At 41.2% G+C, this 22,485-nt stretch overlaps 1 protein-coding gene across 1 annotated transcript in view; it reads left to right on the top strand.

Annotated features, from left to right (window-relative positions):
• Nucleotides 1–22,485, top strand: part of ATP8A2 (ATPase phospholipid transporting 8A2) — a 653,421-nt gene that overhangs the window by 169,898 nt on the left and 461,038 nt on the right. The window contains exons 16-23 of the mRNA XM_039473330.2: nt 3,012–3,087; nt 9,811–9,916; nt 10,637–10,719; nt 13,755–13,804; nt 15,971–16,040; nt 17,709–17,793; nt 18,692–18,831; nt 20,698–20,836. Coding sequence (XP_039329264.1) covers nt 3,012–3,087; nt 9,811–9,916; nt 10,637–10,719; nt 13,755–13,804; nt 15,971–16,040; nt 17,709–17,793; nt 18,692–18,831; nt 20,698–20,836 — 749 coding nt within the window. The remainder of the gene's footprint in view (nt 1–3,011; nt 3,088–9,810; nt 9,917–10,636; nt 10,720–13,754; nt 13,805–15,970; nt 16,041–17,708; nt 17,794–18,691; nt 18,832–20,697; nt 20,837–22,485) is intronic.

Here is a 22,485-nt window from a genome sequence, read left to right as displayed (position 1 = left end):
GGTCTCAAGCTATATTGAAACTTTTGGGTTAATCCTCCGATTTTGTTATTTTTTGCTCTCATTTTCTATAATTTCTTCATTTTATTTTCTGGTATTTTTTTCATCTTGATCTTCTATCCTTTGTCATGAGTTTTTCGTATGATCTCACTTTCAGTTCTCGAAAGTATTCCCCTAACCTTGCTTTTGCGTTCTGAGTTTTCTCTGCTCTCTTCTCCCGTCCTCCCTACCGCCCACCCATGGTGTTTTCACTTATTTTCCATAGGATTTCTTCCAAGGCCTGGTGATCGTTAGCTATGTGCTCATATATTTTTATTATTTCCTTTTGTATAAAATATACGTAACATAATATTTATCCTTTGACTCTTTTAAATGTACAATTCAGTTGCACTGAGTATATTCCTGTTTTGCAACCATCAGCATCGTTCATTTCTAGAACTTTTTCATCTGAAACCCTATCTATTAAACAAAAATTCTGCATTGCCGCCTGCCTCCAGACCCTAGTACCATCATTGTATTTTCTGTCTCTGTGATTTTGCCTGTTCTAGGTACCTCATGCAAGTGAAATTGTACACTGTTTGTGTTTTTGTGTTTGGTGTATTTCCCTTAGCATGTCTTCAGGGTTCATCCATATTGTAGAATGTGTCAGAATCTCCTCTCTTTGGAAGGCTGAGTCATATTGGATTGCATGTATATGCCATGCTTTGTTTATGCTGTCATCTGTTCATGGGCATTTGTGTTGCCTCCACCTTTCGGCTACTGTGAATAACACTGCTGTGAACACAGACATACAAGTATCTGTTTCAGTCCCTGCTTTCCATTCTTGGGTGTATATGTCTAAATATGGAATTACTGGGTCATATGGTAATTCTATGTTTGACTTTTTGAGGAAAAACCATGCTATTTTCCATAACAGCACCACCATTTGACATTCCTGCCAGTGATGCACAAGGATTTCGCTTTCTCCACATCCTGGCCAACACTTGTGATTTTTCAGGTTCTGTTTGTTTTATAGTAGCCATCCTCATCGGTATGAAGTGGTACCTTATTGTAGTTTTGATTTCTGTTTCTCTTATAAGTAGTGCTGCTGTCTGTCTGCACGTGTTTTAAAGCTTGTATACAAGAAACCTGATTGCTAGGGCTGTGTGTGGAGTGGAGACACTGCAGTTGATGACTGATCGCCTTCTGGGAGAATGATCTGCCAGGACTCACTTAAGGGATCCCTGGATGTCAGTGTCTGTGGGTCTTCTTTTCAGCTGGTCAGCTTTCTTTTCATAAAAATAACTTTCTAGTTTCCTGCCAAGGGCTATAAATTTGGTGGCAACTGTCTTGGAAGCTGCATGGAGACAGTCAGCCAGTGATTGTACCTTTCAGCATATATAGAATTTCACTTAAAACCCTGCTTTGGGAGGATGCCCTAGCCTACTCACATGTGTGCCTGTGTGCCCAGTGTCCCTGGGCTCAGGACTACTCTGGGTTAATTTCTGTAAAAGATAAGCATTTTTTTCCTCTGGCTGTGGAAGATTCAGTTGTCTGGCTGCATGGGATGCGGGAGGGTTTTTGAAGATGGAGTGTTCCTCAAGTGGATGTGGAGCCTGTGCTGACTTCCTCCTTTCCTTACCTCACGGGTGCTTGTGCTGCCATTTGCTCCACCTCCCCAGTGCCCTGTTGAGGGCATCCGCTTGCATTTCAGGTGCTCCCTTTTGCGAGCTGTTTTCTGTGCCGTACTACACTCTGATACCTATTTAGAGTTAAGCCTGGCATACACTCTGCTGTCATGTCTTCTTTCATTGTCTTTGTCTTGACAATGTTGAAGTTTCAGGAGGGGGCTGGGCACGGTGGCTCATGCTTGTAATCCCAGCACTTTGGGAGGCAGAGGTGGGTGGATCACCTGAGATCAGGAGTTCAAGACCAGCCTGACTAACGTGGTGAAACTGTTCTGGAAAATCTTACCTGACAAGAAACTCAAGCAGCACTCAGGGGATTGGAGGAACATACTTTATTATGCTGGCAGACCCAGAAGGGTTCGCACCCAAAAGTCTGGACCCCAGCTAAGAAAAGTATACACAGTTTTTACAGGTAAAGGGGCAAGAGAAGTAACTCAGGACTTTAGACAATGCAGCAGGTTTTAGACAACGTGGCAGTTTCTCTTCAGGTTTTCCAGTTAGTAAGCAATAAGCTGATGTACAGAAGCAGAAAGAGGCAGTTACCTACAAAAATAGAGACATTCTCCAAATAGGGATGGTTACAAACAACTTGCTGACAAAATTCTGGGCAAAATTTCCACTTCAAAACCCCATCTCTAATAAAAATACAAAATTAGCCGTGGTGGCACGTACCTGTAATCCCAGCTACTTGGGAGGCTGAAGCAGGAGAATTGCTTGAACTTGGGAGGCGTAGGTTATGGTGAGCTGAGATGGTGCCATTGCACTCCGGCTTGGGCAACAAGAGCTAAACTTCGTCTCAAAAAAAAAAAAAGTTTCAGGAGGGAGTGGAGATAAATGAATATACAGTTGATCCATCACATTTTCTTCAGTGTGATAGCTCACAGCCATCATATCATTTCCTTTCTTGTAATTATTTGTCATCTTCCCTCTCCTACGTATGAGCTCTGGCCATAAATGATTGCATGTATACAGTGCGATACTTCCTTTGGTTTTACTTGCTTTGAGCAGACAGTCTTGGAAGTTTTCTCTGGTGGAAGCAATTAAGGGACCAAATGAAATGACAATTATAGTATTGATCCCTGGTTTCTGTTTCTTCTCCTTGTAGCTATTGTTCTTTGTAATGTTGTTCTTAATAATAATTCATAAAATATTTTATTTATAGTAAACTCCAGGATTATTGTTTTGAGGTTTGAAATAATAGTACAGAATTCCAAGTCTTTAAAAGTTTAATGTGAATCTCCATAGGACTTTAAGTATGGTTCTTCCGGAGGGCAGATTCTTTCTAGGTTTGGGTTAACTTAACAGCAACTTTTGAATTGAATAGATCTTCTCTGTTCTCTCTTACAGCCGGATGCCTCCTCCCTGTAGTGATTCCTGTGACTTTGATGACCCCAGACTGTTGAAGAACATTGAGGATCGCCATGTAAGTGCTCTGTTTTACTTTAAGGACAGCAAATAGATATGGTGCACCTTTCTTTTATATATATGTGTAGTATTTTTCGAGTTGCAGTTTTAAAGCCTGGGAAAAGTCTTGATTTGATGGTGTGAGTCCTTGTGAGAAGTGATCTTAGACAAATGCTTTGTGGTGAACGCTGTGCATGAATTAGTGTATTTAAATACATGGTGACTTTTTTTTAAAGTAGCACACCAAGGTTAAGGCAAGTCTTACCACAAAATTCTGTAACAGTTCCAATTTCTGTTGCTTTGTAAGATTTCTGCAGTGCTGTTTTGTCACAGTTGTGAATCTAAGAGGCCAAGTGTAATTGCATATCCTTTGACTAGGATACTTTAGGAAACAAAAGTAAGATATGTATAATAACAGGTAGCATTTATTGCATTCTACTATTTGCCAGGCAATTAACATATATTTCCTTCAACATTTTAGTCAGCATTTGAGTCACATCTGGGAGGTGACAAGGAAGTTAAATAAAAGATGAAATTGGCCATTAGTTACCCAGCACATAAATATGAAATGAGTTTTAAACCTCAGTCTGTTAAATTTTTAACTGTGACATCACACCACTTCAAATCAACATTAACTGCAGAATTGCATCGATTGACCGTTATTTATTTATTTTCCCATAAGTTATTGGGGTACAGGTGGTATTTGGTTACATGAGTATGTTCTTTAGTGGTGCTTTGCGAGATTTCGGTGCACCCATCAGCTGAGCAGTGTACGCGGCACCGTATTTGTAGTCTTTTATCCCTCGCCCATCTCCCACTCTTCCTGCCAAGTCCCTGAAGTCCACTGTATGATTCTTATGTCTTCGTGTCCTCATAGCTTAGCTCCCGCATATCAGTGAGATCATAAAATGTTTGGTTTTTCATTCCTGAGTGACCTCACTTAGAGTGATAGTCTCCAATCTCATCCAGGTCACTGCAGATACTATTCATTCATTCGTTTTTGATGGTCGTTTGGGTTGGTTTCACAATTTGCAGTTGTGAATTACACTGCTATGAACATGTGTGTGCAAGTATTTTTTCCTCCGGGTAGACACCCCGTAGTGGGATTGCTGGATCAAGTGGTAGTTCTACTTTTAGTTCTTTAAGGAATCTCCACGCTGTTTTCCATCGTGGCTGTTCTAGTTTACATTCCCACCAGCAGTGTAGAAGTGTTTCCTGATCACCACATCCATGTCTACATCTACTGTTTTTTGATTTTTTTTTTATTATGGTCATTCTTGCAGGAGTAAGGTGGTATGCCATCGGACGTCCTTTTGATTTGCATTTTCCTGATCGTTAGCGATGTTGAGCATTTTTTCATATGTTTGTTTGGCCACTTGTGTATCTTCTTTTAAGAACTGTCTATTTGGACCGGGTGCGGTGGCTCACGCCTGTAATCCCAGCACTTTGGGAGGCCGAGGCGGGTAGATCACGAGGTCAGCAGATCGAGACCATCCTGTCAACACGGTGAAACCCCGTCTCTACTAAAAATATAAAAAATTAGCTGGGCGTGGTGGCACATGCCTGTAACCCCAGCTACTCAGGAGGCTGAGGCAGGAGAATTGCCTGAACCCAGGAGGCGGAGGTTGCGGTGAGCTGAGATTGCGCCATTGCACTCCAGCCTGGGCAACAAGAGCGAAACTCTGTCTCAAAAAAAAAAAAAAAAAAAAAAAGAATTGTCTATACATGTCCTTAGCCCACTTTTTGATGGGATTGTTTTTTTCTTACCGATTTGTTTGAGTTTCTTGTAGTTTCTGGATATTTGTCCTTTGTCAGATGTATAGATTGTGAAGATCTTTCTCCCACTCTGGGGGTTATCTGTTTACTCTGCTGACTGTTCCTTTTGCAGTGCAAAAGCTCTTTCGTTTAATTAGGTCCCAGCTGTTTGTCTTTGTTTTTATTGCATTTGCTTTTGGATTCTTGGTCATGAAACCCTTGCCTAAGACAATGTCTAGAAGAGTAGTTCACTGTGATTTTAAAGGGTACTCTGAAAAATGCCAACTTAGAAAATTATTCAGTGATCAAAACATTTCGCAACTCGTTGTTAGTATTAAGTTAGATATGATGTGATTAATTTTGTTTCTGAAAACAATTTCTAGATTTAAAATCAGGTAAACGTGAGAAAAATTAAAACTTTATTTCCGAAATTTTAAAGAGACAGATATATTTTAAACTTTTTCTAAGTTTTCATGAGGAAATCCCGCTTTTCTCTTTTGCCATTAGTGCCTATTTGCTGCTAGCCATTCTGAAATGTAGGTGTGTAAGGTTCCCACCCCCGCGGGCTGTGATGTTAGTGTTCCGACTCAGTTCTTGGTGAGGCTGGTGAAGTGGTCCAAGTCCACAGAGGATGCTGCTGGACTCTATGTTCTGTTTCAGTCACAGACAGCTCAGAAGTCCTTTCTTGGATTCTGATCTTAGAGGTAGATCCAGCTTCTAGGCTAAAGGTTCTCCAAGCAGAAGAGTGGTGCCTCTAAAGAATCATCTCTGCAGGAAGGTGGTTTTAATCAAAGATGTCAAAGAAACAAGTGTACTTTGAGTACTCAAGAGGAAACAAGTGTTTTCAAAGAGTATTCAGGTTGAGGGTAACCACAAAGGTGGGCAGCTGAATATATCTGTTCAAGTTGGGATGGTGACTGGAAAAGGAGAAAGTGGCAGGGTGACATCGGAGCTCTGGAGACTGCTCTGGGTTCAGTTTCATGAGTTTGCTTTCCTAGATCAATAAGGAGAAAGTAGCAGAGGAAATAAGATGAGCACAGTGTATGGAACATCACAGAATTCCAGTATTGGGCTAGGAATAGCAGCAAACTGTTGGATCCCCATTTACATCAGAGACTCATTTATTTATCCACTCATTTTGCAAACAGTTTACAGCAAACCTAATTTATATAAAATACCTTGCTCTCCGTACTAGGGGAAGAGATGAATAAAAATTACCCACGGGATACCTGTTCACTGGGGAAGCAGATATGTAAAGTTCTTAGGAGCCACAGTACACTTTCGCAGAATAGGTAAGGTGCAACTCCCCAAGGAAGCGATTTTGGTTTGTGTAGACGGAGAGGAATCCCATTCTCTTTGGAGACCGTCATGGCTACCATAACATGTGAGCAGTGTGACCACCCACACAGAATGGTATTTGCACTAACATAAAGGTGGGATGGCATAGAATCTCAGTGGCCTGGGGCAAATTCTTACTTGGAGAAGAGCTCCTCTGGGGACCCCCTACGTGCTGCTGGAATCAGAGTGTTTGAAAGATTGCAATGCTTGGCTCAGTTAATTTCTGACTCTCACAGGTGTTCTTTCCAAAGCTGGCCCTGGACTGGTGTTTTGAGTCCCTGTGAAGTTTTGGGGTTTTGACTGTCCATCTCACACTCTTCTGGGGCCTGTCTCTATTGATGTTTGAATGAAGATCTGAGCACAGCTAATACCTCTCCCCTTGTCTCCCCTCCTGAACTAAATTGCCTTTTAGTTTAATTCTCATTAAAGGCATTGAGAGTAGGGACAGCTGCAACCTCTGTGAAAAGGAAGTGCTGTCATGGGGACGTTATGATGACGATCCAAACACAGGGACTTTGGAATTTTAATCTGGATACTCAAAGTTTCAGTACAAACATAATAAGGAATTGATTGATTGATATGGGAATTTATTTCCTAATTTTTAGTAAAAGCCTCCTAGCCTATGTATACCATTTTTAAGTTTTCTTTGATCCTTGAGGCCTTCTGAGGTAGTTTTCATCTTAGCTCCTGTGTTAATTAAACCCTTTGACATTTAACATCTACCTCCACTATAATAATGAAGACCATAGAATAGGCTCCAATATTTTTCTTTGAGGAGATGTGGGATTGAATTACATGTACCCATTCGATGTTTTTAAGCAGTTTAAACACAGGGCCTATTAGATTACTTGTTCATTTTGCCAAAATGTTTGGGGAGAGGAAAGAAGTATTTGAGGATTTGCGGCTGCACATGCCCCACATTCTCATCTAATTGTCTTGGGACTATTGACTAAAATTAAAGCATTTGGCTCAAGAAAACCCTTACTTTCCTCCCGAGGGAATACTTCCATTTGCTACAAAATTTTCTTTTTTCCTATGTCATCATTTCAGATTTTCTGGGTCCTTTAGGACTATGTTAAGCTTTGTGTGGGCTGATAGCCAAGATGGAATTTAGCTCTTAGAGAATCAACCTGTGAGAAATTTCAGAGGACAATTCATGCACTCCCCTGCTTACATTGCTAACCAGTGTGTGGGATACATTTCCAAAGGTTCACCAAGGAAGAATATATAGCTTTCTTTTGAATCATTATGCCTAAGATTTTTGAGCTTGAATCTTAAACATTTTCTGCTATTTTAAATTCAAATCAATAGAAAATATTCATTTCTACATATGTGGCATTTTGTATATATTAAAAGCTATTAACTGCAGGAAAAATATTGTATGATTCTGTTTATATGAGATACATACAATAGACAAATTCATAGACACAGAAAACAGAACAGAGATTACTGGGAGTAGAGAGAAGAGAGAATGGTGAGTTATTGTTCAATGGGTACAGGGTTAAAGCTGGGGAAGATGAAGTTTTGCATATAGGTAGTGGTGATGGCTGTGTAGCATTGTTGAATGTATTTAAAATGTCACTGAATTTTATACTTACAAATGGTTAAATGATAAATATTACAAGTATAGTTTACCACAATAAAAACTTTTAACTTCTGTTACACACACACACACACACACACACACACACACACACGTATACAAGCATCCATAGGCTTCTGATGAATTTTGTCTCTTCTTCCTAATTTATTATAGAATGCAAAAGGAAGAAAACAAATGATAGGTTAATTTTATTTTAGGATTAAAAAAAATCTTTATGAATTTTGTCTGGCTTACCATTCCAGGTGGAAAGCTCAATTTGTGTGTGCAATTCTTTATAACTCTTAGAAAATATTTCACTATTAGGTTTATTTATTTGTAAAATCTTAGACCCTTTTTATGTTGTTTCATTATGGGACAAGGTTATGTTCAGGATTGGATAGTTCTCAGGTACAGGAGAAGGCAATCTTGAATTGAAGCTAAATTCTTAAGTAAAGTGCTTTTGGGGAAAATTTCTACCATTTTTGCAGTGCAGGCCTTGGGGAATGTGTAAATTCCTTAAGCTCACAACTTCACTGAACTATAGTTTAATGTGCATTCTTTTCATGATAAGAAGTAGCCATGTGAATAGTTGTGATTTGCTTCCGTAAAATTTCTCTAAAGTTACATTCACAAGACAGAGAAGAAACTAAAAATATTCTTACGGAATCATCATCCATTTATGACTAAAAAAACAACTCCATAAAAAGAGGAAGCACATTGCTACTTCCTTCACATGAAGATATGAATCTATCTCAATTTTATAGCCAGTTGCCTATTTAAAAGGGATACATTAGAGACACTGACATTAAAATAATAAAATAAGGAAGCTTGGTTCTCACCCCTGCCTTGAACATAATTCTGGAAATGTTAGCTCATACAGACAGGTGAAAACTGAAAGTTTATATATTGGGAGGAAAAGGGAAAACTTCTCATTTGTGGATGATATAATTGTCTACCTTGAAAACCTAGGATAGTCAACTGGAATTCAGAGAACGAGTAGAAGCTCAATAACAATTGGATATTAACCTATAAAAATCAATGTTTTTACTTAGATCTCAACAAGAAACTACTGTAAAATGTAATGGAAGTAACATTCCATTCACAATGTAAAAGGCAATAGATAAAATGCCTCACAAACTACTTCATGTACAGTGGACACCGGAATATTTTTTCGAGTAAATAAAATAATTAACAGACATATTCCAGGTAGTATATTTAGAATATTTAGAAGCTTTTAATACATAGGAAGACACATTGTTTTCTTAGATGGAAGACAGCATTATTTTCCCACTAGTTATATATGTGCTCTAATCCCAGTTAACATTATACTTTTATTCCCCCCAAAGAGAATAAAAGAATTTTATTAAATGCATATCCAGGGCATTTCTGGTTTTTGTTGCTGTTTAATAGTCATGGATGAGAGATGGCCTGCTTTACGGATGTTGAGAGATTACAAACTTAAGGAGTAGACACTGTATGGAACAGATGTGGGAGAGGATGGGGCACTGGAGATGGAGCCTCCTTTGTTTGTGGGGCCTGGGGTACAGCAGTGAGGGGAGTGGAACACATGCTTCCAGGGGATCTTACAGGAGTGAGGCAGCAGCACGTGGGTGAAGCACAATCACCGGGGAGGCGGAAGCTTGTGGGGACGTGGGAACACGTGGGGAGGCGGGAGCACCTGGGGAGGCGGGAGCACCTGGGGAGGCAGGAGCACCTGCGGAGGCGGAAGCATATGGGCAAGTGCAAGCACGTGGGCGAGGCCGAGGCTCATGGGACGGCAGGGTGTGAGGAGGTACAGGCTCTTTCCTCTTTGCTCTCCCTATCTCTTGAACTAACGTGCAGGAGCTGCATTCCAAGAGAAGCCCAGGGAGGAAAGCATGGGAGAATCAGCTTGGGGACCCCAGACCAGAGTGCCAGGAGGGGCATCTGAAGTCCATATTAACTACCTCTATTCTTTCCAGCAGGGGGCAGTAGGATGACTGAATGTTAGGTGGGGATCTGTTTGTGTGAGCCCTGGTGCCTGTTGAAGGTGGTGTAACTGACAGTGATCCCGCCTCACGTTTGCAGCCCACGGCCCCTTGCATTCAGGAGTTCCTCACCCTTCTGGCCGTGTGCCACACAGTTGTTCCTGAGAAGGATGGAGATAACATCATCTACCAGGCCTCCTCCCCAGGTGAGGGCTCTGGCCAGATGCACCCTGCTGGCCCCTTTTCAGGAGACCTGGGTGTTGCAGTTATTCTTGCAGAAGCTGCGGTGTAGCCTGCCCCACAGATCCGGCTGTCTGCTGCTGGCCTCACGCTGTGGCCAGGCTCTGGTGTTAAGGCTGTAGAGAGCCCAGGATGGGCACTCCTGACTCTCATAACCCTTTAACAGCAAAGGGAGGACCCTGGTCAGTTTGCATTTCCCAGCAGAGGTGATTGGGCTTGACAGAACTCGGAAGAAAGAATGGACTTGGTTTCTTCCTCATCTCCTACATCTCTTGGATTTTCCACCTGCTGGGGAAGCCGCATGGGGGTACTCTTTACTCACTTCTCGGGGCTTGGGAATCCCACAGTACAATTAAAACACTGCCTTGCTCAGAGGAGATATTTGGTGGGAGTGGTGGAACTGTTACTTAGGTTAATTGGAGAGAACTTGATCTCAAGCAAGAATAGCAGGAATATAAATCATTCTTGCCCTGGTGAATTAGCACGGATCCAAGCCCCCGTCTAACGGAAGTGCTCATTTCAGAACTCTGGTGGTAGGGAGAGCTTCTCCACCCTGAGTCCTTACCACTGTGCAGATAACACCAGGCCTCCAGTAGAGTAGGTTTTGTTAATTTGAGAAGTGACACTAAACAGAATTCCGTCATTACCAGTGACATGTCAGTGTTTCACCAACTCCCAATTCACAGATGAAGCTGCTTTGGTGAAAGGAGCTAAAAAGCTGGGCTTTGTCTTCACAGCGAGAACGCCATTCTCAGTCATCATAGAAGCGGTGAGTAACACACGTGTTCACATTTCAGATCACCTACCTTTGTGAAGCTTGTGCATGTGAAATGGCATGCCTGTTGTAAATTAATAGCGAAATGTCTCTTTTGGTGAAAAATTAGACCTGTGAAAAACTGGAGTTAACACGATTATCTTAGCTTGTTAGAGGTGTTTTGCATTGCAGTACTTTTTCTCCCTTAAAGATGCTTTTCCACGTATCTTTCATACACTGATGTGAAATCTTTTGTAGCAAAGAACTTCACAAATCTACTCTTTGTTCTATAATAATTGGGAAAATAACTTGGTGGCCCACTTGTCTTTCGGGCAGGTTCTGCGTCTCTTCCTAGCCTCAGAGCCTAAGAGTGCTTAATCAGTGGGACTTCACAGTCCGCTGAGCTTCAGTCTCTTCAGCTGGGAGAGGAGTCAGAGCTTAAGATTTTTGTTGGTGTTGTTTATATGGAGTCTCACTCTGTTGCCCAGGCTGGAGTGCAGTGGTGCAATCTTGGCTCACTGCAAACTCTGCCTCCCAAGTTCAGGCAATTCTCCTGCCTTGGCCTCTCAAGTAGCTGGGATTACAGGTGCCCACCACCAAACTTGACTAATTTTGGTATTTTTAATAGAGACTAGATTTTGCCATGTTGGCCAGGCTGGTCTCGAACTCCCGACCCCAAGTGATCCACCTGCCTTGGCCTCCCAAAGTGCTGGGATTATAGGCCTGAGCCACTGTGCCTGGCTTTGATCTCTTTTATCTATATGAGGGATCCCCCACTGCAACTGAAATCAAGGGGTTTATACATTTTCTGATTTTCTTCTGAGTTTCTCTACCTACAGGCCAAAGGGAGAAATTTAGTGATAGGAAAATAACTGTATCAAGAAGAAAATCAAATATGGACCCTTTGAATGGGCAACAGGGGAAAATGACGGTTAGAACTGGTAAGGCAGTGGTGTTTTTCATGATGACCAGTTAGAAGGGCTGTTTTGTTATTGTCTGGCTTGATGATGAGGGTCTGAGGCTAGTCCCTGCCATACCTTGCCTTTTCCTATTCCTTCATTTGGGAAAGACTCAGGGATTATAGTTTTTGGGTTTGTGGACGCATCCTCAAATCCGCAGACCTTTAATGCATTTTAAATTCGCTTCCAAATGGTATAATAACTGACTTGGCAGTACTGTAGTAAGTTTCTTCTTTTAGTTATATGTAAAACCTATAAAATATCGTATCTTGTACAAAGTGCCCATTTATTGGCATCTTCAGTTTCTTACGGAGTGCAGAGATGAGATCATGTTTACTTTTACCAGGCTTACTTTAGTCAACGGAGGGAATTTAGCTTAGGGAAATGTACCATCATTAAAAGTGGAATGAAGTACTGATTGACTATAGAATGCCCTTACAGAAGTGTTTTAAAAATGAGGCCTTTTTCCTCCTTCAGTTTGAGGAGACTTTTAATCTTAACTGTAGGATTTTCAGTTGTGTGGGTGCTGCTGCATGTCTCTGTATCGCAAAAACGGAGGTTGGGGGTGGGGGCCTTACATCGTGGGTGGGAGAAAGAAGAGAACAGGAGTTTCTGCTTCACTCACAATGCCAGATAAATAAGGAATCCAGCGAGCTTATTGGTGTTGTCCTCCTGTTAGTACATGCTGGATTGACACCTCTTTGTTATCTCATTAAAGTTTTAAGGTCATATTTCTAGGGGTCACGAAAGACTACCTGATTAGTTAGGACTCATAAATAACAATAATAAAAAGAATCCTATTCAACCATTCACCAAACCACCAATTCTCAAATTAGGAAAGAAAAGACCTACTGCATTATTACCAAGTCAGGAAAAAATTCTCAAATTCCCATGTATTGACATGAAGTGTCCTCACCAATAAATATAACTGTGGTGCAGAGAGGAGGTGGCTCCTGGGAGTGGCAGCCCTGGTGCCGGGCGGTGGTAGTAGCACTGGGTGTCTTTTGGATGGGGATATGATAGAAAGTCGGGACAGACTGAGGAGAAAGGAAACGTGGAACTCATGGATCCAGAGAGGCGAATAAAGATTGGTGAAGGCTGGCGGAAGTGGATCATTAGCTGTTTTATAGGACACAAAGGGAAGGAGTGGGGAGTTGCAGGTTGTGAAGATGATGGTTCCGTCATATATTTGGTAATTTGAATGTATTACTTCATTGATTACTTCTCTCAGCCCTAAGAGATGAGTGCTTTTGCTATACATAAGGAAGTCACAGACTTAAAGACAGAAACTGGATTCCAGCTCACATATATTCAATGCCAAAGGCCACATTCTTTCCACTGTGAAGTGTTGGGGAAATGGAAAGATTAGATTAAAAATTTCAAAACATCATACACACCACCTGGAATTTTTAGATGGGAAAAAACTGTGACTTATGACATTCTAATTTAAAAGAATGCAAAGAAAAAGAGCATTTGATTGATTGCTCTGAGACCAGGTATAGATTCACCATCTCTTACCTGCAAATTCAAAACCCAAATGCCTTTGAATTCCAAAAGATTTTTCCTAAGTTTGGTGAATAGTTATTTGGCAGCAAAAACTAAGCAGAACCAACGTGAGACTGTTGATGATCTTTGTGAATCCCACTTCTTGTGATACGCATACATTTTGCTGTAGAAAGTGGATGTGTTGTGTAATAGCGTGTTACCCCAGACCCTGCTGGGGACATTATGGTAGATAGTCTAGAATAAGCGTATATATTTATAAAATTTGTAAAATCCTGAATTCAGAAGCATAACCAGGCCCAAGATTTTTGACAAACCTGTACAACTTGGTGTCCTTTAGCTCCATCTCTTGGAAGTGGCTACACCAGTCAACTGTTAGGACAGCCATTAGCCCCAAAGAAACATGAGAAGCTTCTACTGGAAGAGGGAGCTCTTACCCCACCAGACTTGTGAGAAAACAGTACATGTTGCAAGGAGTTAGGAGATGGGAAGAGAGAGCAGGCATAGGTCTGTTTATGCTTGGGAGACAATTCCTCTGAGATTTTAATACTTTGCACCTCAGGTAAGAGCCTATTTTTCTTCCTTTAGATGGGACAGGAACAAACATTCGGAATCCTTAATGTCCTGGAATTTTCTAGGTATGTTTCTCTTCGTACATTTGAAATAAAATACTTACATTTATTTACCAACTTCATCAGAGTGTTTACATGACAGCATGCTATGATTCAATATAGTTCTCAAGTATTAAATATAATAAATGTGTCTCCATAAACTCTCTTCTCCTTGGAATTTGTGACTGTCATTAAAGAAAGTTAAGTAGATTATTTTTCTTTGTTTTATTCAAGAGAAATGCTCTAGTTCTATGTCCTCCTTTTTCTTTAGATTTCCAGAGCCTGATGTTCTTGCATCAGCAGCTGCAGACATGTCTGAATAGTTTGGAGCATGTGATGCGGGCATTATTTTCATTGGCATTTCCCAAGTCCCATGAGGTCATTCCTCTTGCTCCATCGGAGCACTCCTCTGGAGATCTGAGAAACTGACAAATGATGACAGATGAGATCAGTCCATCCCATTAGAGGCTGGGTCCACGTAGGGCAGTTTTCCTGGACATCCCCAGTACAATTTTAAAAAGTAAGACTCAGGAATATTTGTTGGACATTTTGTACGCATAGGACATTCATAATTTGTAATAAGGAAACATATATCAAATTTTGTTTCTTTGCCTCTTTTTAACGTAGAATTGTCAGTGCTAAAGCAAGGTTCTGTTGCTATCTCAAAAGCATCTTTACCTGTTATTAAAATTAGGTGAATTTTTTAATAACCTTTGTTAAATGATTCACAAATTGTTTGCTCGGTCTGCTTTGTAAGCTATTTTTAATAAAGATTAGGTTTTTTTTTTAATATTTGTGTAGGAAATACTTTCCAGCCCTAGTCTTTAGTTTTAGGATCACAGGCTTGGACTTGGAACAATGGGGAGGGGAGGAGGGATGGCTGATGACGGTGGTGGCTGAGGTAGTAAGTGGTCACAGTGTCCCTGCGGTGGAGGTGGGCGAAGTGCTAGGCATCTCTTCCGACCGTTTTGTGCCCCATCTTTTGTTGGAAACTGTGCAGTACCCTGTGACTGCATTAACTGGGACCAGAGTTATTAGACAGACAAGGAGGAGGAGTAAAGGGAGTTAGATAAAAGCAAGTGAATATGGATAGAGACATAAGGATTATTAATATATATATATGGGAGAATAGGAAAGAACAGAAAGATTATTTGTGGTTATAGTGATGATTCTGTCTCTTTTTCATGGATTCATCTTTTTCCCATTGCCACTTAATCTTGATAATACTCCCTTGAAGCAGTCGCTTTACACATTGAAAAACTGAAACATGGGTTTCAAGAACTGTGAGGCATGCCCACCTATGAGATAGTTGAGAGAAAATACAAATCCAGGTCAGCTAGAGCGCCGTGGGTTAGGATGTGGGAATTTATCCAGAGCTGAAGAGAGACTCTCCCCAACTCTTAGGGACTTACAGTCTATTGGAAATCGCTGCACTGAAAGGCCATAGACGTGGGTGATCTAGGCCCCTCTGTAGTTGGAGTGTGCTTCAGGGGGATTAAAAAAATGTAGGCAAAGGAGGATCAGAATGTACAAAAGAGGAGAATGGTGAGTCCCATGTATGCTGGAAGCCTGATGGTGGTGCATGGGAGGTTTGGTGGGAGATGAAGTGAGGCCGCGCAGGTGGACGGAGAACAGGAAGAAGAATTCATAGGCAGTGGAGACTCACTGAGGGCTCGGTGGGTGAGGACTGGATAGGAGGAAAGACGTGTGAGGAAGTTGTGGTGGGGGGAGAGTTCGTTCCTTGGTGCTGAATTGGGAGTGTTCTGTGGATTTGTGATTTCTTTCTACTCTGGTTAAAAGATGACACAGGGAGGAGCTTTCGAGTTAAGTGACTGTATACCGAGTCTCCCGCTTTGCTACCTACGGGGCAGGTTTACTTGATAGCTTAGAGTGTGGAGTCAGCAGTCAGTCAGATGTGCACTGTCGGTGCTGGAATTCTGTTCTGTTTTTCCTCCTGTAAATAGCGGTGCTAGTTCATTTTCGTGGCAGGGAAAGAAACAGGTTATGTCCAGAAGATGTAAATAAAAAGGGTAGGAGATACAGTCAGGTACTACTTTGAGGAAAAGGGTAGGGAAAGATATGGCTTGGCCATTTTTAGGAGCCCCAGATCACCTTTTGTTTTGATTGGTGTTCAGCCGTAGGATGTGCATCCTGAAAGCAGACCAGTGCTAACTTTTTTTTTCACTCTCGCAGTGACAGAAAAAGAATGTCTGTAATTGTTCGAACTCCTTCAGGACAACTTCGACTCTACTGCAAAGGCGCTGTAAGTATCGGAGAAGCGTTGTGCATATAGCAGAGTTCTTGGCAGCTTTTCTCATCTGCTGCTTTTCCTAACTGCTTTCCTCATCATTCCCTTATTGTTTGCCCAGAAGATGAAAGGCTCTTTCAGGTAGGTTGCGAAGTTGACTTAGTAGTAAAAGTCCATTGAAGATAATGTTGGTTCAAGGCAGTGTGACAAAGATGGCTAGTATGAAGCTTACTTTTAGCCAATGGATGATTTCACAAATAGCGACTCCATGTGTCATGCAAAATCCTTGTAAAATTCTTATTTGAGTTTTACCGGCATTGTGTGTTGACTTTGATAAGATAATTTGTGTTGACCTATGATCATCTGAAGTACTCTGATATATAGTGGTTCTCTAGCACCTCTTCTCAATTGTTATGGGTTTTTTCATGCTTCACAGAGAGCTGTGTTGTAGGTACAAAGGCAATGTCCATGTGTAGCTGCATTATTACTGCCCATTTTAGTCAGTTTCCCAGGTCAGGATTTTTGTCCTGTCTACCTTCTGGTAACCAAATCTAAATGGTTTACCACAAAGAAAAAGTGTTATTGCTTATGAATCTTACTTATAAAACTATATCCTGTTAAATTGTAGTCTTACGTATTGAGGAAAAGAATTATTAAGCTTATTTTATTTGACTGTCAAGAATACAAATCTCTCCTAGGATTAGTTGTTGGTTGACAGTATTACTAATCTTTACCAGTTGTATCAAGAAGAATGGTTTTATTTGAGTACATGATGACTAGAGCTTTAAAAATGAAGGAATGCATGGGAATTCTAAAGGCATTATAATTGGACTTACTAAAGAATTCTGTGTTTATAGTAAAATGACTTGAATTAAGCTCATCTAGGTTTTGTTCTCATATGGCATATTTTAAAAACTTTTTGTTTATTCATTTGCCACTGTATTCTAAGTAACACATCCAGTACAAAAGGTGCCAGTGTGAGGTGGTAAAGAGAGGAGGGCTTTCAGTATAGAAGAGGTGCATATGAAAAGGCCAGAAGGGTGTATTTTGTTTTTATAGGATTTACTTCTCTCCAAAAGCCAAACTCAGTTTAAGAAAATTTTTGTAGTAGCCTAAAACTTTGCAATTTGTAACATATTTGATGGATTGATTATCTGTGGAATCTGGTCCCCCAACCATGCTTGCCAGTCATGGAAACAGTCATAGACAGATGGGCTGTGCACCTGTGTGTTTCTTGGCAGAACTGTGTTTAGCACCCAGTGGGCTCTGCCCTCCGTGCTAAGGTGCTCCTTCCGTGTTGGGAAGCAAGATTGTACCTGAGTAACTTAAGATGTGCATTTTACCCTTTCCCCTTCTGCACAAAGGCTTGATAAACTTTGGTGGAGTTTTGCACATTTTGGTGACTATAGGCACCTGTGTGTCCCAGTGATTCTTCTGTACTTCTGGTTCTCCCAGGATATTTTTGTTTGGCTTTTAAGATACAGATTTTGGTTTTCTTAGACACATTCATACCCAATTTGTTTTCCAAAGCTCATGTCTGAGCCCAGCCAAATGCTAAATTCCTGCTTCCCCACTCAGGTATTCTCACGGGTGTTGGATAAACAGAAACAAAGCCATGCTTAGCATGCTGGCTGGAAGGTTTACTGAAGGGTTTGCCAGTCATAACGTTTCCCTTTTTTATAGGATAATGTAATTTTTGAGAGACTTTCAAAAGACTCAAAATACATGGAGGAAACATTATGCCATCTGGAATACTTTGCCACGGAAGGTAAGTGGAATTTGGAAATGCTGTTTTTGACCATTAGAGCTGTACTTTCAGACATGTTGTCTTGCTTTCCGGGAGCACATTCTTCTAGTGCCTGCTGTGTCCCCTCCTGTGCCCATGGCAGTGAGGAGATGCATAGCCAGATCCAAACTTAGTTACCTGTAGATGCCTCTGTCACTCATCAGTAGTGGTGCAGAGGGAGAGGCAGGCCGAGGCACAACGTATAGAATCACCTTTAGTTACTAGTCCTTTTCTCAGAAAACTCATGTGGTTATTTTCCCGGCCCTTTCTTGGTGCCCTTATGTCACTGGCGTATCCATGACTTAAGGGAATAGTAATTCATGGAATCCATAGTGAGCAGGAAAGGAGTTCCCTGGAAGGCTGTAAACAACACTGATGTCAGGTGTTCCTGCTAGCGAGTGTCATGATAGCTGGAGCTCAAGTGCTGAATGCTGCTTTTGGGCCTTGGTGTGTTCCCCTGGCTCTGCATACATGCACGTGTGAGCACATGTACACGCACGCACGTGTATGGGGGTGGCTGCCTGGAAGCCTGGATCTTTCATGGGTTAGCACATGGGGCCATTTCTTGCTGTCTTGAAACGCACCTCCTACCTTCTCTGCTTGCTGAAACCTGCGTACTGCACACAGATCATGCCCAGCTCCTGAGCCTTTCTGCCATGGAGAATTCACTCTTCTGACTTCTCATGCACACTCTCAGACTTACGGAAGAGGTAGTTTACATTAGAATACAGGAGAGTTGTTCTTAAATTTCCCTTGGTAGAAGTGGAAGTGTTGAATTAGAGGGAACTAAAGCAGAGCATCTCTTCAATTTTTTGAGCATGCTGTCCCCTGGGAGGTCGCATGTTCTGCCTGCCTCCATTCACCAGTGGCTGTCTTGCAGGCTTGCGGACTCTCTGTGTGGCTTATGCTGATCTCTCTGAGAATGAGTATGAGGAGTGGCTGAAAGTCTATCAGGAAGCCAGCACCATACTGAAGGACAGAGCTCAACGGTTGGAAGAGTGTTACGAGATCATTGAGAAGGTAACCACACACGATACAGTCTTTACAGCTCCATGGAAGACTTAACCACCTATTTCACAAAGTCTTTGAACAGGAATCCTTTTACTATATAGGGATGGTCTCCTTTCTTGTGTCTTAATGAACCTTTAGCTCTGAATCATTTCCTTTGCTTTAAGAAGCACTTAATTTTCATGGTTTTTCTGAAAGCTTAGTTACCCTCAGCTAAGCGTTAATGATAGCTCGAGAAATATCAGGTCAAAAACAGCATTAGTGACTCTCTGGGTTTACTTAAGATTAGGCTTAATGAGATTAGCTCACCCTGTTGAGTTACATGAGCAATCAGAATGCTGTGGAGGCTGGTTAGATGTTGTACACGATAAGCATTCTCACACTAACTTATGCTAATAGTACTTAAGCTTTGCCATTGCTACTCACATTGTTGTTCTTTTCGGTTTATCCTAAGACATTAGCTCGCTTTCAGTTTTTTGGTTTCCTTCAAGTCTGGGAGCTGGGTTTCAGCTTTTTCTGTTTCATGTTGGCAGCCATAGAATCATCCAATTTCCAGTTTCTATAATTTTTTTTTTTTAATACAGAGCTGGGGTTTCCCTCTGTTACCTAGAACCCATGCTAGAATGTAGTGGGGCAGTCATAGCTCACTGCAGCCTCAAAATCCTGGTTTCAAGCTAACCTCCCACTTTAGCCTTCCAAGTAGCTGGGACTACAGGCTCATGCTACCATGCCTGGCTAAGTTTCATATATATTTTTTTATAGACATGGGGTCTTGCTATGTTGCCCAGGCTGGTCTCAAATGCCTGAGCTCAAACAGTCCTCATGCCTTGGCCTCCCAAATCCCAAAGGTCTGGAATTACAGGTGTGAGCCACCATGTCTGACCTGGTTTCCATAACTTTGAAACCATCACCTATTTACTTTTTTCATTCCTTCGTTGGTTTCAAAAGATTTCTCCTCTGCTTTTTTGTACTCAGTTTTTTGTTTAAGTTTTATATTCAGTTATTTATATTGAGTCATTTTAATGTACTGAATTAAAATAAACTGAACAAAACTGAATTCGGGTGTTTCTTTGCCCTGTTTTACTGGAAATAGCCACAATTATTTTTAGAATTAGAAAAAGGTGATGAAATAGGTGACAGGGTGACATGCCTATGGTGGATGCTCAAGAGGTAGTTGGATCTTCCCATAGTCTGTGACCAAGCAGAGATGCTGTGTTCTGGAGAGGCTTGGGACAAGGTGGGTACACGGAGCAGGCCCTTTGTGCATTCTCTGGAATCTGCCAGACCAGCAGGTACAGCATGGGCAACTGGAGGGAACCACACATCCACATCCATCCTCAGCGTGAGCTGATCTGCCCTGAGCCTTGAAGAGGACCCAAAGGGGCAACATTTTATAGCTACTCTCAATCTTAAGATACTTGGATGTTTTTTTCTCTCACTGTTAAATCCTTGGAACCACAGGTCTCTTACTTATATTCTGCCAGGTAAGCATATCATCTAGAATGAATTCTCCCCCTTTGTTAAATGTGATATAATGTGCTACTCATTAGTGGACTGAGAGGGAGGGCTCAGGTACTGTCAGAGCCCTCAGGATAACCCGCCCATCTGCTCTGCTGCCAGACAGTTTCTATTATAACAAGCCTCTGTATCAAGAAATCAGCGATGAGTACTGGGCTGCCTGTGTGTGTAGAGTGAGTCCACCATTGCAAGGCATTTGGAAATGCCACCCATCTAGATGCCATCTGCAGACACAGGAATAAAATAGAGGAAACAGAACAACTGTCTCAGAACAGTTTGATTGCCTTTCTCTGTCAGAATTTGTTAGTGCTATTCTTAAGTCTGTGCCAGTCTTTAACTGAAGATGTTTTTTCAATCTAGAATTTACTGCTACTTGGAGCCACAGCCATAGAAGATCGCCTTCAAGCAGGAGTTCCAGAAACCATCGCAACTCTGTTGAAGGCAGAAATTAAAATATGGGTGTTGACAGGAGACAAACAAGAAACTGCAATTAATATAGGTAATGATTTTTAAAAATAATTTCCTGATGCTGGCTTTTGTATTTGTTTTTCAAGTATCTTGTACATGTGTCTAAATGTTTCTCAAATTCATTGACAGGTGATGTTTTATGGGACTTTTCATACACAAGGCTAAGAAAAATTGATCTAAATTAAATAAAGATGTCCTTATGCCTGTTATGAACATTAAAACTATCTTAGTTCCTAGAAAAGAGTTAAACACACTTACATAGGGTGTAGAATTCAGAATTTTTTTTTTTTTTTTTTTTTTTTTGAGACGGAGTTTCGCTCTTGTTGCCCAGGCTGGAGTGCAATGGCATGATCTCGGCTCACCGCAACCTCCGCCTCCTGGGTTCAGGCAATTCTCCTGCCTCAGCCTCCTGAGTAGCTGGAATTACAGGCACGCACCACCATGCCCAGCTAATTTTTTGTATTTTTAGTAGAGACAGGGTTTCAACATGTTGACCAGGATGGTCTCAATCTTTTGACTTCGTGGTCCACCCACCTTGGCCTCCCAAAGTGCTGGGATTACAGGCTTGAGCCACCGTGCCCGGCCAGAATTCAGGATTTGACGACTTTGATTTTCTTGTTGCTTTCTCCACAGAATTTTAATCTGAGACTAAGAGAGCCTGTTTTCACTAACTTTAAGTATGCATTATTATATTATAACCATTTTAATGGTTTTACCCATTAATGGGCTTTTCTAAGAGCCTTGCAACTTTCTCTTCCCAGCTTGGTTGACAGTCTTCTTGCTTACAGAACATTACAGAGATGAAAACTGAAGAAAAGAATTTAAGTCAGGATAACTCTGCCTTTCTTAAAGGAGCATATTTTAAGTTTGAAAAGGAGTTGAAGCTACTTGCATTTTAAAAATCTAATCTTGATTATTTGAAGTATTTAAACATTACCTGGAACTTTGATCACTATTGTGGTGTCACGAGACCTGGTGCATATGTGGTGAAATGAAGGACATAAGGACTGCATAACTTACAATATCTTGCTAGAAACAGACTCTATTTCTAGATCCGTTTCTATGTCTGTGCTCTGTGTTGTAGAAGGAAACCTACTAGAGCCTCTGTATTTAAGTGACTATAGTCCTTATCAGAGTAGTCTTCTTGGAATATTTTCACCATAATCCAATGATGTCTCTTTCCTGAAAACCTTATCTTTGAATCAGTTTTGTGTCTCTTATAACCTCAGTTGTGAATAATACCTGCCTTCTTGGGTAAATTTGATAAAAAAAAGAAATAGATAAAAGCCATGTAATCATTTCTTGTCAGGGACATAGCTGATTAAATGAAAGTTGGGCTCCCAGACAAACTGAAGTGAAGCCCCTAAGAGAGTGATGTGGGATTCATAAACAGTCCCTGAAGTATCAGCCATGGTCTTTGTCCCTGGATTTGTGCTGGCTGTCACTCAGATGCATGGTTTTGGAGAAGAGTATTTGCTTTTGATATACTATATTTCTATATAAGTATATAGATTGGTCCTTTACGTATTATTTTTCATGTAAATTTAGCCTAAAACACCTGCTATGGATCTGTGGCCCCTGCTGTTTACAGAGGGCATGCTAAGTTGATTGCTACTCTGAAATACTTACCTAAAATTTAGGTGGTATGCTTTCTACCCTCTTAGAGCAATATGAAAAAAG

The sequence above is a fragment of the Saimiri boliviensis genome, chromosome 16 (assembly GCF_048565385.1).
Source record: "Saimiri boliviensis isolate mSaiBol1 chromosome 16, mSaiBol1.pri, whole genome shotgun sequence".
NCBI classification, from domain to species: Eukaryota; Metazoa; Chordata; class Mammalia; order Primates; family Cebidae; genus Saimiri; species Saimiri boliviensis.
The sequence above is the reverse complement of the archived record's forward strand: the minus strand, read 5'-3'. Positions and strand labels throughout refer to the sequence as shown.